General features: G+C 34.4%; 1 protein-coding gene across 2 annotated transcripts; it reads left to right on the forward strand.

Moving 5' to 3' along the window:
- The first annotated feature begins 159 nt into the window (after positions 1 to 159).
- LOC127867514 (RNA 3'-terminal phosphate cyclase-like protein) lies at positions 160 to 13,998 on the forward strand. 2 transcript variants are annotated; one of them, XM_052408716.1, is made up of 9 exons: positions 160 to 392; positions 2,839 to 2,910; positions 4,221 to 4,396; positions 5,397 to 5,471; positions 8,602 to 8,726; positions 9,897 to 10,022; positions 11,249 to 11,408; positions 11,758 to 11,855; positions 13,325 to 13,998. In XM_052408716.1, the coding sequence occupies exons 1-9, from the start codon at positions 263 to 265 to the stop codon at positions 13,485 to 13,487; spliced, it is 1,125 nt and encodes a 374-aa protein (XP_052264676.1). In that variant the 5' UTR covers positions 160 to 262; the 3' UTR covers positions 13,488 to 13,998. The 2 variants fall into 2 exon arrangements, with proteins under 2 accessions (XP_052264676.1, XP_052264675.1); XM_052408715.1 differs by having other exon boundaries at positions 162 to 392; positions 11,758 to 11,861.
- The last annotated feature ends 186 nt before the right edge of the window (positions 13,999 to 14,184 follow it).

Here is a 14,184-nt window from a genome sequence, read left to right on the forward strand (position 1 = left end):
AAGCTAATTATTTTTCATTATTGTTTTGTTTCGAATATACTAGAATAACTCTATCATTATTTTTTTGATATTTATTAGATAAACATAATAGTGAAATAATTCAAAATTTAACAAATTATATATTATTATACTCATACAAAAACGATATTTAATCATAGATGAATTCGATAACACGGCTGTGATGTTCGGAGCTGGTGCAAAACATTGAAACACGTGTTTTTGTTATTATTCCTATTAATTTTAACATTTGTCAAACATAGCGATGGGGACTAAACCGCTAACTTATGAGGGATGTAACTTTTTAAGACAGCGATTAATTTTGGCAACTTTGAGTGGTAAAGCTCTTAAAATAAAAAACATCAGAAGCAAAGATGACAATCCGGGATTGAAAGGTATTGACTCTTTGCATTTTAAGAAATTACTTTTAAGAAATGTTGTGTACCATAATTACTCTTAGTTTTCGGACACTGAAAATTAAAATAAAAAAATATTTAACAAATACAGTTGTACAAAAATTTACAGACACAAATGTTTGTTAATCATTATATTAAAACAAAATAAATCGTACAAACACGTCACTGTTTATTTTTAAAATGTTTCTGGTACTAAACATGTTTCGGCCGTAGCCTTCATCAGTAGTACATTTATTTTTTTTTTATAAATTAATCATTGTATTGAAATACAAGCAATACATCAATTTGCAATGATTTTATTGTGTCCAGTTCTTCTTTCCCTGCTTTGAAATACATAAAACTTCGCATCTTTGCAATAAATTTATCTTACCTAAAATGATATCAAACAAAAACATTTCAAATGCCAGTGGATGAAACCATTGTTTATTAACGATATACATGGTTATGTACCCAATATCGCAAATCTTATGGTCCATCGCCCTCAGGCATTCATCTGCCAGGTTTCATGATCTTAATCCAGTTGTAAAAAAACATGATCTAAGTTTCACCAGACAGGGCAGAAATGTGATAAGATAGTGCTGTAAAATATACTGTCTGAAAATTCAGAGTCATTGTTTATGGGCAATAACCCATATACCTGAAAATTTAGTGTCATGAAGAAATTTACTTTTGCAAAAAAGGAGGTGTTTTAAAATTTATTGTCTGAAAACTTACAGTAATTACAGTAATAGATTTTAATGACATAACATGGAAAAGATAAAAATAGACCATGTTAATATAATCTTAGAACATCATCATTAGTTAGTGTTTTTCCCAGGAGGGCAAAGGGGCATGGCGCATTACTTTCAAAAAGGGCATTTTAGCGCGCAGTTTAGGCAAAAAAGGGCAAAAACATTCCCTGAATACCTGAATTACGGGGCAACATGTAATCGCATCTGAAGCAGTTGTGGAAAAAATAACATATAAACAAGCACATTTAATGGTAATTGATGTATTTAACTTACTATGATTTATATTAATATATTTACCTTGCAATGTACATTTTAAGTTTCATGCTGTTTCAATAAACTGTACAGCACGACAAACATAATTAAGCAATATATGCATATGAATCTGATTATACACAGATCCACTAACATATAAATGAAACCATGTTTGTCTTATCCCATTTTCTAACAATAATCTTGCCAGATGTTTAAAATAACATTGCGAGTAAAGTGATCGCTAACAATATGCAAACACTCGTTTCCGTGACATACATCCACCAAGTAGATAACAAATAAATAAATAATGTTGTCGCTATCTAAAACATTTTTATGCATCGATGATTATCACAGACATTTCATTAATTCCTTCTTAATGTATAATCTCCATCGTTAATTCAATCGTTTACGACGTTATTTGCCATTTTTGCCAAGTCACAATTTAATTCTGTATAGTCCGCCATGTTGTTCAAATGTCAAATGATGTAAGCGACAGGTGCGCATTTTGTTAAATTAGTATACGTCTTAGTAATTATTTCAATAATTTGATCTAATTATCTTAAAGACGAAAGCGATAAAGAATAAATTTGTTTGTGTTTTTAAATGTAATTATGCGTAAAAATATATGTTTTGATATAACTGAATAATGCATGCAATGCACAATTGCCACGACAATAACATTGAGTTTTTCATCAAAAGTCTCCGAAGTAACGATTTTATCGTGGAGGAGAACACATTGATACTGACACGGGGTTATTTACGCATGACTAATTCACAGCTTTGGAGCAGTCTACCTATAAATCGAGCACTGTAATAGATTAAATCTGCTCAAATAATATAGTTGATTAGACGTTCACTTCTCTCGAGTAAATCAAGCACAGTCCGCTCCATCACAGACAATCAAGGACGCTGATTTTGCGGACCAAGTTAGATGGTAAGGCAATAAAGATGTTATCGATAAGGGCGCGTGGCGAAATTTGCCTTTGAAAAAAAGGGCACGTGGCGAAATTTGCCTTTGAAAAGGGCAGCGTGGCGATCAGGGAGGGCGGCGTGGCTTTTCGCCATGCTAAAATGGCCTGGGAAAAACACTATTAGTCAATGCCAAAGAATGGGATGCTTTTCAAAAACTGATTATCACAATTTTTAATTAGCATGTGTATTTTGCTTAGTCCAGCAACTAGGAGTAACAGTTGATTTGTCGCGAAATAAATGCTATTGACTTAAACTATTTGTGCTAAAAATGTTGACATTATTGTGTAATATACATCACTGCAACTGTAAGTATTTTCAATCAGAATCGCATAAATCTCCTGCAAAAAATATATAATTGATTTTAGATTTTAACCATTATTTAATATTTTCAACGATTTTGTTTAAATGAAATTATAATTTATATTATAACACACAATGGTGAATGTCATTTTAAATATTCATTTTTTCAGATTTTGAAGCAAGTGTTATAAGACTTCTAGACAAGATCACTAATGGTTCAAACATTGTTGTGAATGAAACTGGTTTGTATTCTTCAGTACTGCCATTATGTGTAATTAGTTATTTCTTCGTGTATTTATACAAATAATTTGTAACTTTTTTATCATTATTGATTTGTTGCTAACAAAAGTTGTTTGTTTTGATGCCCCCGTATCGAATGATCGGGGGTATATTGTTTTTGGCCTGTCTGTCATTCATTCATTCATTTATTCATTCATTCATTCATTGTATGTGTGTCCAAAAACTTTAACCTTGGTTAAAGTTTGATAACTTTTGCATTATTGAAGATAGCAACTTCATATTTGGCATGCATGTGTATCTCACTGAGCTGCACATTTTGAGTGGTGAAAAGTAAAGGTCATCCTTCAAGTTCAAAGGTCAAATATCATTGTATTTTTCTTTCCTAAAACTTTAACCCATTTATGCCCAGTGGACTCTTCCATCAAGCTAAATTGGATCAATTTATTTCCAAAGTTAGGGATGTCTAGTATTTTTATGTCTATATTTAGAATATTTCGTACAGAAATTCCTTTAAGAAAACAGCGCAGACCCTCATCTGGGTCTACGCTATTTGCCAAGGCCTTTTTTATAGATGCTAGGCATAATTGGGTTAACCTTCGTTAAAGTTTTGTCATAACTTTTTGAATATTGAAGATAGCAACTTGATATTTGGCATGCATGTGTATCTCATGGAGCTGCACATTTTGAGTGGTGAAAGGTCAAGGTCATCCTTCAAGGTCAAAGGTCAAATTAAAAAAAAAAAATCATTTATCCATGCAATCTCTTACTTAGATCTACTTACTTAAATTTTCTTACTAACATTGTCTTTTTATGCCCCTGGATCGAATGATTGGGGGTATATTGTTTTTGGCCTGTCTGTCTGTCTGTCATTCTGTGGAAAACTTTAACCTTGGTTAAAGTTTTTAAATTTTGAATAACTTTTGCAATATTAAAGATAGCAACTTGATATTTGGCATGCATGTGTATTTCATCGAGCTGCACATTTTGAGTGTTGAAAGGTAAAGGTCATCCTTCAAGGTCAAAGGTAAAATATATGGCTTCATAGCGGTGTCAAAACTTTAGCCCTGGTCATAACTTTTGCAATATTGAAGATAGCAACTTTATATTTGGCATACATTTGTATCTCATGGACCTGCACATTTTGAGTAGTGAAAGGTCAAGGTCATCATTCAAGGTCAAAGGTCAAATTTATAACTTCAAAGCGGTGCATTAGGTTGTGTTTCTGACAAACAAATCTCTTGTTTGAAAAATGAACCTGTGTGTCAATTATGTTGGTTACTCATGCTAAACAAATCTTTTCATGGTCTTTCAGGTACAAGTTTGTTGTATCACCCCGGATTACTGATAGGAGGAAACATTGAACATGAATGTAATCTGCAGCGCTCAATTGGTTATTTTCTAGAAGTATTGATGTGTCTGGCCCCTTTTACTAAGAAGCCTTTACATGCCACATTAACTGGTGTTACTAACGACCAGGTTGATCCCTCAGTAAGTGATAGAATTATGTATTTTTTTATAAAGAAAGAGAATTATGTCTTAAAAAGTACTTTACTAAAGTAGCTACATGTATCTCTCTACAGATAAGCTGAAATGCAGATAATAGTTTTTATATCTCATTATAATTTCTTGCTTGAAATTAGATTATAAGAATTTGTTAATTTTCAAGGGCTTCTTTTAAATATGGCTACTTGAAGCATTTCAAGGCATTTTAATTAATTTTGTTTAGCTCACCTGTCACAAAGTGACATGGTGAGCTTATGTGACCGTGTGATATCCGGCGTCCGTATGTTGGTGCGTGTGTGTGTGCGTGTGTGCATGTGTTCGTCAACATTTTGTTTGTGTAGACAGAAGAATCCAATCTTAATGAAATTTGTTCAGAATGTCTATCTTGATGAAATCTGGGTTGGGATTGTATTTGGGTCATCTGGGGTCAAAAACTAGGTCACTATGTCAAAAACTAGGTCACATAAAAGGTCAAATAATAGTAAAACCTTGTGTAGACAATAGAGGTGGCAGTTTTCATCCAATCTTTATGAAATTTGGTCAGAATGTTTATCTTGATGAACTCTGGGTTGGGATTGTATTTGGGTCATCTGGGGTCAAAATCTAGATCACTAGGTCAAAATCTAAGTCAAATAATAGAAAAACCTTGTGTAGACAGTAGAGGTCACAGTTTTCATCCAATCTTTATGAAATTTGGTCAGAATGTTTATCTTGATGAAATCTGGGTTGGGATTGTATTTGGGTCACCTGGGGTCAAAAACTAGGTCACTAGGTCAAATAATAGAAAAAAAACTTGTGTAGACAATAGAGGTCACAGTTTTCATCTAATCCTTATGAAATTTGGTCAGAATGTTTATCTAGATGAAATCTTGGTTAGGATTGTATTTGGTTAGTCAGGTGAGCGATTCAGGGCCATCATGGCCCTCTTGTTTTAATGGAAAAAAAATCAGCTTTTTTTAGTAAATGTTTATTTTAACCTGTTTAGGTCGATATGATAAAGTTGTCAACATTGCCAGTTTTGAAAAGATTTCTTGGGACAGATGATGGTTTGGAACTCAAGGTATACTATTGTTTTTTAATAAATAAACTATGATTTATGTCTCAATTAATAAACAGTTCACTCTCGTTATCTCGAAGTCGGCGGGAACACACAAAAAAATCAAGATTACGAGAGTTCGAGATATCCGATTAGGCGTTTTCAAAGAAAAAATAAGATGAAAATTTACCTTGTTTTTAACATCTAAATACCTGCTAAGTAGTCTTACTAAAGCCGTCACCGTGTGGAATAATACTCTCTATCTGATATATACTCGTTTTTACGAGGCATGATTAATTCTGCTATTTGAATGCTTAAAATGATGTTTTAAGTATAACAGAATTTCATGAACACATTCTGTTATAATTTTTCTAAATTGTAGAGTAAACATGTGGTAATGTTGCTATTTAAAGTTATGATGCAGTTGACGTCCAATCAAGATAAGGGTTTTCTATCAGAACATGCAAAAATCACGATCCGGAAAACTGAACTGTACATGTACATTTTGTAGTTTGAAATGCAAAAACAAGTAGTGTTTTGGCCTTACGGCAGGCTGGGTATTAATTGCAGTTAATTGATGTTAAAGTGAAAGTTAAAGTGACAGGCCTTACTCAAGTGTTAATTGCTAACAACATTACACACGTGTGATTATTGATGCAATTAACGGATCAATTTCCTACCGCACAGTATGGGGAGCAGCAGGGCGAAGCAGGACAGTGAAGTATCAAAGAAAAATTTTCTCACCTTTTGCCGACACTGGAACAGTTATTCGCACATTGAGATAAACCACAGTTAATACATGTAAATTCGGGACTTAGGAAAAAAATTTATATCGACATATGGAATTTTTCGACATTACGAAAATCGAGATATATGATGTTTATTTATATAGATAAAGAAGGAAAAAGTTGGGAAATTCAGCTTACTTCGACATATCGAGAATATCGAGATATCCGATGTCGAGATAACGAGAGTGGACTGTAACACATAAAACATAGATAGCATTTGAAGTTACTGTATAACTGTAGAATTCAACATTCATAAGATAGTAACTGTGTCACATGAATACGAAGTATAATGGAAAGAAACTGGATTAAAATTGTGTTAAATAGTCTGAGGTGCGATAATTGATTCAGATTGATGCAACAGATTCTTGTTTCCAGACAGCTCAGATGGAATTGCTGTGTGTTTTTTTTCGTACAAATTTGGGTCCGGTAAGGGGACCCATTCCTAATAGAAAAAAGTATATATTTTTCCTAAATGGGACCTAAAAATTAGCAAGTGGAGGTTTCAAAAAGAGAAAAATATTACGTCTAAACATGCCAATTATACAATTGAAGGTTTCAAAAAGAGGAAACAAATTATTACGTCTGAACATGTCAATTATCTCAAAATACATAGAGGATATTTGTTGGATTCGGTGGATTATCGATTTTAATTCACGAGTGATCATAGAAAATAATATTTTCACGAGTGGCGCAGCCACGAGTGAAAATATATATTTTATATGATCACGAGTGAATTAAAATCGATAATCCACCGAATCCAACAAATTTTCTTTTTATTTTATGCTTAATTTCACAGTTTGTATACATTGTTAAAGAGTTTAACTAAAGAATTTCGTTGGGAACATGACGTCATTTCGTCAAAAAAATGACGTCATTTAACACAAACAGTGAAAATTATCGATAATTTTCACTGATAATTTTCATTGTTTGAAACAGTGAAATTATCAGTTTTAATTCACTGATATTTCTCTATAAACCACCGGAAAGCATAAAATAAAGCTCTGTAAGATGAACCTTAGAAAATATAATATTGAAATCAATTTTATTATCAAATTCAAAGTATTTTTAAGCATAATCTCAACATTAATTTCCCAATTTAAGTCAAAAGGACGCGATATTTCCCAATTCAAAGTGACCCGGCCCCATTCCCAAAATGGTGAGAAAAAACACACTGTATAGTGCTGTGCAACAAAAAACAAACTGTATAGTGCTGTGCAAAAAAAAAACACTGTATAGTGCTGTGCAACAAAAAAAAAACACTGTATAGTGCTGTGCAACAAAAAACACACTTTATAGTGCTGTGCAACAAAAAACACACTGTATAGTGCTGTGCAAAAAAAACACACTGTATAGTGCTGTGTAACAAATGCTAGGATCATGTGTTCAATCCCCAGCCACTTGTGTGGTGATTGGTACCCAGCCACTTGTGTGGTGATTGGTACCCAGCCACTTGTGTGGTGATTGGTAATAAATTCCTTTGTAAAACACTTATTGCTCTGATTCTGATTAAGAAAGGCCACTTGTGTGGTGATTGGTAATAAATTCCTTTGTAAAACACTTATTCCTCTGATTCTGATTCAGAAAGGCCACTTGTGTGGTGATTGGTAATAAATTCCTTTGTAAAACACTTATTCCTCTGATTCTGATTCAGAAAGGCCACTTGTGTGGTGATTGGTAATAAATTCCTTTGTAAAACACTTATTCCTCTGATTCTGATTCAGAAAGGCCACTTGTGTGGTGATTGGTAATAAATTCCTTTGTAAAACACTTATTGCTCTGATTCTGATTCAGAAAGGCCACTTGTGTGGTGATTGGTAATAAATTCCTTTGTAAAACACTTATTCCTCTGATTCTGATTCAGAAAGGCCACTTGTGTGGTGATTGGTAATAAATTCCTTTGTAAAACACTTATTCCTCTGATTCTGATTCAGAAAGGCCACTTGTGTGGTGATTGGTAATAAATTCCTTTGTAAAACACTTATTCCTCTGATTCTGATTCAGAAAGGCCACTTGTGTGGTGATTGGTAATAAATTCCTTTGTAAAACACTTATTCCTCTGATTCTGATTCAGAAAGGCCACTTGTGTGGTGATTGGTAATAAATTCCTTTGTAAAACACTTATTCCTCTGATTCTGATTCAGAAAGGCCACTGTCTTGTAAACCAGCTTACCCAGGAAAAGTATCAGTTTGTTAACTGAGAGTAGTGAAATGACATAAATATTGTAGAAAACATCAAAACAATCCAACTTAAACAACAAAGGCTGTTTAAAAGAAATTCTTATCGATCACTTGTAGTTATAAATGTTCATTACCAGTCACATTCATTGATTTATGATCTCCATTGCCTATGTCGGTGTTTGTTGTAGATCGTCAAGAGAGGATCAGCCCCTGAAGGGGGTGGGGAGGTGCTGTTCCAGTGTCCTTGTCGTCAGAAACTCCGCCCCCTGCATTTCACACAACCTGGAAAGGTTAAGCGTATTAGAGGAGTGGCGTATCCTTTGTGAAGACTTGTTCATATCTATTACTGATTTCCAGAGTTAGAGATTTTTTTTAATGCAGCTTCTGTCTAAATCATGGTTACTGGTTATTATTGAGAAAGCAGTGTAGGAAAGACAGTTGGCTAGAAAAAGTGTCAACCAAAGATCTTTAATAATTTGTTAGTTAACCAGTATTTGAAAACTTTTAAGCACTTTATATATTGGTATTGGTATACTCCTAAAATGTACTCTTGCAAGGAAGCATATAATGATTAGCCCATCCGTTGGTTTGTTCTTCCATTCTTCTGTCCGTCTATCCGTCAGTGTAAGGTTAACCCAAAACGACAATTTAAAAAGAACATCAATAATGCCCCCTAAAAATCTTTGATACTTGCATGGTTGATGTCTGAACACTTTAAGCACATCCACAACACCTCACCTTATTTTGACCTTCACATTGACCTACTTTTGAACTTTGACTTAACCCTTTGCATGCTGGGAAATTTGTCGTCTGCTAAAATGTTGTCTGCAGAATTTTTAAAATTAGCATTTTCTTCGATTTTTTTCAAAGAATACTATCAGAATAGCAAACAGTTTGGATCCTAATGAGACGCCACGTTCTGTGGCGTCTCATCTGGATTCAAACTGTTTGCAAAGGCCTTCAAAATGCGGTTCCCCGATGAAAGGGTTAATACGTGGGTCAAAATTCTAGGTTGACCCAAAATGACGTGTTTCGTCTTGTATCAGTTATGCTTACTAAAAAAAAATAATTATACTAATTTATAGTTGCATGAATGTAATCTATGAACACTCAACACACCAACATGTCCTTACCATATATTTTTTTATTGGACTAATTTTGGAATTAGACTCATTCAAAAGACAATAACTGCTGAGGTTTCCACTGTGGGAATCAGTCTTTATTGAATACAGTCAGCACCTTCTTATGTAATATTTGCGGACTATTTTGAAAATCAAGTAAAGCTTGGATGCTAAAGGAACGTGCTAAAATGAAAGCTAAAAGAAACCCATTTAAACATTGAGAATGTTTGATTTTGAAAACTTATGTTTTTTGATTGACACATTCTTCCTTATTCTTTTCATTAGAACTATTCAAACATACCATCATTATCTGAGTTTGTACATTTGGATATTGGATGAGTTGACCTTGACCTTGCACCTAGCTGGGTAACCAGGATGGCCCCAGCCACAGCCAACAGGGTGGTGGACGCTGCACGCAGTGTGCTCAACACCTGCCTACCCGATATCTATATCTACACTGACCACATGAAAGGCCCGCAGTCTGGAAAGTAGGATATACGCGCACTTCTATGAATCAGGGCTTCTTTTTGTGTCATTATTATTGAACAGTTGAACAATAATAATTTTCTTATTTCCAGTTAGATAATCAGAGAGTGTTATGTTATTATTATAGTCCCAAAACTAATAAGCCTTTACTTAAACAATATAAAAATAATGTTGTTTTCTTATGCCCCCCTTAGAAGAAAGGGGGTATATTGTTTTGCACGTCGGTCGGTCGGTCCGTCCACCATATGGTTTCCGGATGATAACTCAAGAATGCTTAGGCCTAGGATCATGAAACTTACATTGAAAGTACATTGATCATGACTGGCAGATGACCCCTATTAATTTTCAGGTCACTAGGTCAAAGGTCAAGATCACAGTGACTTGAAATAGTAAAATTGTTTCCGGATGATAACGCAAGAATGTTTAGGCCTAGGATCATGAAACTTCATAGGTACATTGATCATGACTGGCAGATGATCCCTATTGATTTTCAAGTAGCTAGGTCAAAGGTCAAGGTCACAGTGACTCGAAACAGTAAAATAGTTTCCGGATGATAACTCAAGAATGCTTACTCCTAGGATCATGAAACTTCATAGGTACATTGATCATGACTGGCAGATGACCCCTATTGATTTTCAGGTCATTAGGTCAAAGGTCAAGGTCACAGTGACTCGAAATAATAAAATGGTGTCCGGATGATAATTCAAGACTGCTTACGCCTAGGATCATGAAACTTCATAGGTACATTGATCATGACTGGCAGATGACCCCTATTGATTTTCAGGTCACTAGGTCAAAGGTCAAGGTCACAGTGACAAAAAACGTATTCACACAATGGCTGCCACTACAACTGACAGCCCATATGGGGGGCATGCATGATTTACAAACAGCCCTTGTTTTATTCAAACATGTTAATTAATTACGGGTTATTTCAAAGTTTTAGAGTGTCATGACATGGCAACTGTGATAAACCTGCTTGTATGATGCTCAAAAGAATGAAACCTCCAATAAAATAATAGATAAACATTAAACAAGTGTTTGATATTTTGAATTATTCCAGTAAGTGATATACAAAAGTTTATTATAAGCAAAATCATTATGAGCTACAATAATTAATAATTCAATAGTCTACTTGTCAAAATATCAAGTGGCTTATCCAGACTTTTAATGCTTTGTAAATTGAAGTTCTAATTTCAGACACTTAATTTATGAGCTTGTATGTTTTGAGGTCACCTGGGTTTGGCCTAACTCTTGTTGCTGAGACAACTGAGGGTGGTTTCTATGCAGCCGAGATGGCTTCCAATCCCAAGGGCTCGGATAAAGGGCCCACTGTACCAGAGGACCTGGGAAAACAAGCTGCTGTCTACCTTCTAGAAGAAATATTTAAGGTAAGAAATTTGTCCGCTTTGTTATACCGTCTGAAAAAGTTTACTTCTACAACACAATTCAGCAGCTCTTTGAGTTTGGAATGCATATACTAATGTCTGAGCCAAGGTTCAGAAGATTTGAAACGATATGATTATCAAGGATGAATGATTTTATTTCCTGCAAGTTGTAATTCCCAAGAAAATGAGGATGTACATTTAATGAGAAATAGCGAAAGCATCCCTATATAATTAAATAAATGTAGGTAATTATTTAAATTTTAAACTGAGTCGTGATTTTGGGTTAACCAAAAACCACTTGTAAGAGATCAGATATATGCTCTGATGCCCCATTGTGTTGATCTGCCTACAGGGCGGTTGCGTGGACTCTGTCAGTCAGGGACTCACCACACTTCTCATGGTCCTGGGTCAACAAGACGTTTCCAAAGTGCAGACTGGACAGCTTACTCAGTACACGTAATACACACACTCACTTATTGATCATTTGAGCTGTGTTCTGGGAAAAATGTGCATTTTGCATGTGTCTCAAGTGTTGTCCCAGATTAGCCTGTGCAGTCTGCACAGGCTGATAACAGACGACACTTTCCCCATAAACTGGATTTAATGAAGAAGAGAATTTCTTTAAATGAAAAATGCCACTACAGCAGAAAGTGCAGTCCCTGATTAGTCTGTGTGGACTACACAGGCTAATCTGGGAAGACACTTTGCACATGTACATTCAGCCAAATTTTCCCTAGAATGTGGCTTATTTACACAGTTTAAATTAATGATACCATGCAAATGAAGTTAATGCGGAGGTATATTTGGTAGATTGTAGTTTTTATGTTGGTTGGTTTGTTGATTTATCTTTCAATCTGATTTATAAGTTTGTAGAGAAAACTACTTAACATTGCTTAAGCGTTGTAACTGGAACTTAAGTCACCAAATATTGCATCACAATGAAGTGCAGATGTTCAGAATGTTTTTTAATCCACAGTCCACACATATTTGAAATATATTCCCTTGAACATAGCTGACGAAAGAGTGCAGGGGTATAAGCCAAAATGTAATCAAATGTTTATTTTTTGCTGTTGGTCCAACAGTTTTTTGTTTAACGTAAACTTGTGGTCAAGTTTGTGAAATGTTTTGGAAGTTCTATGAATGTTTGACACGCTCTTCCTCATTCTTGTTATTAGAACAATTCAATATATTATTATCATATTTCATAAAAGGACTATTCTTTTGCTAATCTGCAGTGAAGTTCAGCTATATTGGAGATAATATAAATGTATACTTTTGGAGACAAGTATCTCTGTATATGGTGAAAATACTCCAATACTCAAACAGACAGCTACAAGAATCTTACCTGACAATAAATTTGACTTATTAGATATTTCATAGTCTCACATAAAAAATTGTGAGCTAAAAAATTAGAAAATTTTAACCATGCCTACACAGACTGAATGCACAATTTTTTTTCTATGCCCCTGGATCGAATGATCGAGGTTATATAGTTTTTGGCCTGTCTGTCTGTCTGTCATTGTATGTGTCTGTCTGACATTGTATGTGTGTGTCTGTCTGTCATTGTATGTGTGTGTCTGTCCCAAAACTTTAACCTTGGCCATAACTTTTGCAATATTAAAGATAGCAACTTGATATTTGGCATGTGTGTGTATCTCATGGAGCTGCTCATTTTGAGTGGTGAAAGGTCAAGGTCGTCCTTCAAGGTCAAAGGTCAAATATTGAAGATAGCAACTTGATATTTGTCATGCATGTGTATCTCATGGAGCTACACATTTTGAGTGGTGAAAGGTCAAGGTCATCCCTCAATGTCAAAGGTCAAATATATGGGTTAGGGCATTGTGTTTCACAAACACAGCTCTTGTTTATTTCAGGCTTTAATTTCTGTTAAATTTTATGTTGCCTCATTATTTTTTCAGGATACAGTATTTACGCCATATCCGTGACTTTTTCCAAGTGTTATTCAAAGTTGAGGTGGACCCTGTCAAAGAGGAGGACGAGGACTTGAAGAAGGGTGGAGAGAAACTCTTGTTGACTTGTGTGGGTGTCGGTTACTCGAATCTTAGCAAGAAAGTCTCCTGAGTCTTTGTGTACCTTTTGTGTTGAACAATTCATGTATGGAAAGCCAAATGGGATTGCCAGCTTTATGTGCATACATGTATTTGCTTATTAGTCCCTTTGGTAATTAAAGGTGAAAATATAAGCGAAAATTATATAAGCTACATTATAGATGTTGAAACTGTGTGGTGTAATTGAAACATGAAATAGTATTTTTGTCTTCAAATAAGATGATGATCTAATGTAGTCAAAGTTATTATTTGTAATGAAAACAATATTACTGAATAGTTTGCATGTCAAAATAGTACTTTATTATGTCAGTCTGCCAAAAAACCAATTGTCTGATGTATTGGAAAGGATTTCAATCAATTTCAAATGACTCGGGCAAACTCTAAACATGATACATGTTAATTTATAAGTGAGGTTTGTCTGTGCAAATTTATTAGTAGCGGTATTCCAACTCAAATTGGAAACACAGTAGATCTATGGAAACACATTAGATCTATCAAGGATTTAAAATAAATTGAAAACATGATTAATTCTGTTGTTTTAATTTTAGTGAAATACAAGTCCAATAACATTTCTAACTCACCTGTGCACAATGTGCTCAAGGCTAGCTTTATCGATTTCCCTTTTTCTGTTGTGTCTGTAAATTTAATTTAAATGACACCTCTTCCTAACAGCTTGGCAGATTTTAACAAAACTTAATGATAAATCTTCC

This window comes from Dreissena polymorpha, chromosome 2, assembly GCF_020536995.1.
Source record: "Dreissena polymorpha isolate Duluth1 chromosome 2, UMN_Dpol_1.0, whole genome shotgun sequence".
Classification (NCBI taxonomy): Eukaryota; Metazoa; Mollusca; class Bivalvia; order Myida; family Dreissenidae; genus Dreissena; species Dreissena polymorpha.

Excerpts from the sequence above, each read along its gene's own strand:
- LOC127867514 (XM_052408715.1), top strand. The coding sequence starts at position 263 with ATGGGGACTAAACCGCTAACTTATGAGGGATGTAACTTTTTAAGACAG. Across the intron at positions 393-2,838 it reads TGACAATCCGGGATTGAAAG|ATTTTGAAGCAAGTGTTATA; the intron begins GTATTGACTCTT and ends TCATTTTTTCAG. Across the intron at positions 10,023-11,248 it reads AAAGGCCCGCAGTCTGGAAA|GTCACCTGGGTTTGGCCTAA; the intron begins GTAGGATATACG and ends GTATGTTTTGAG.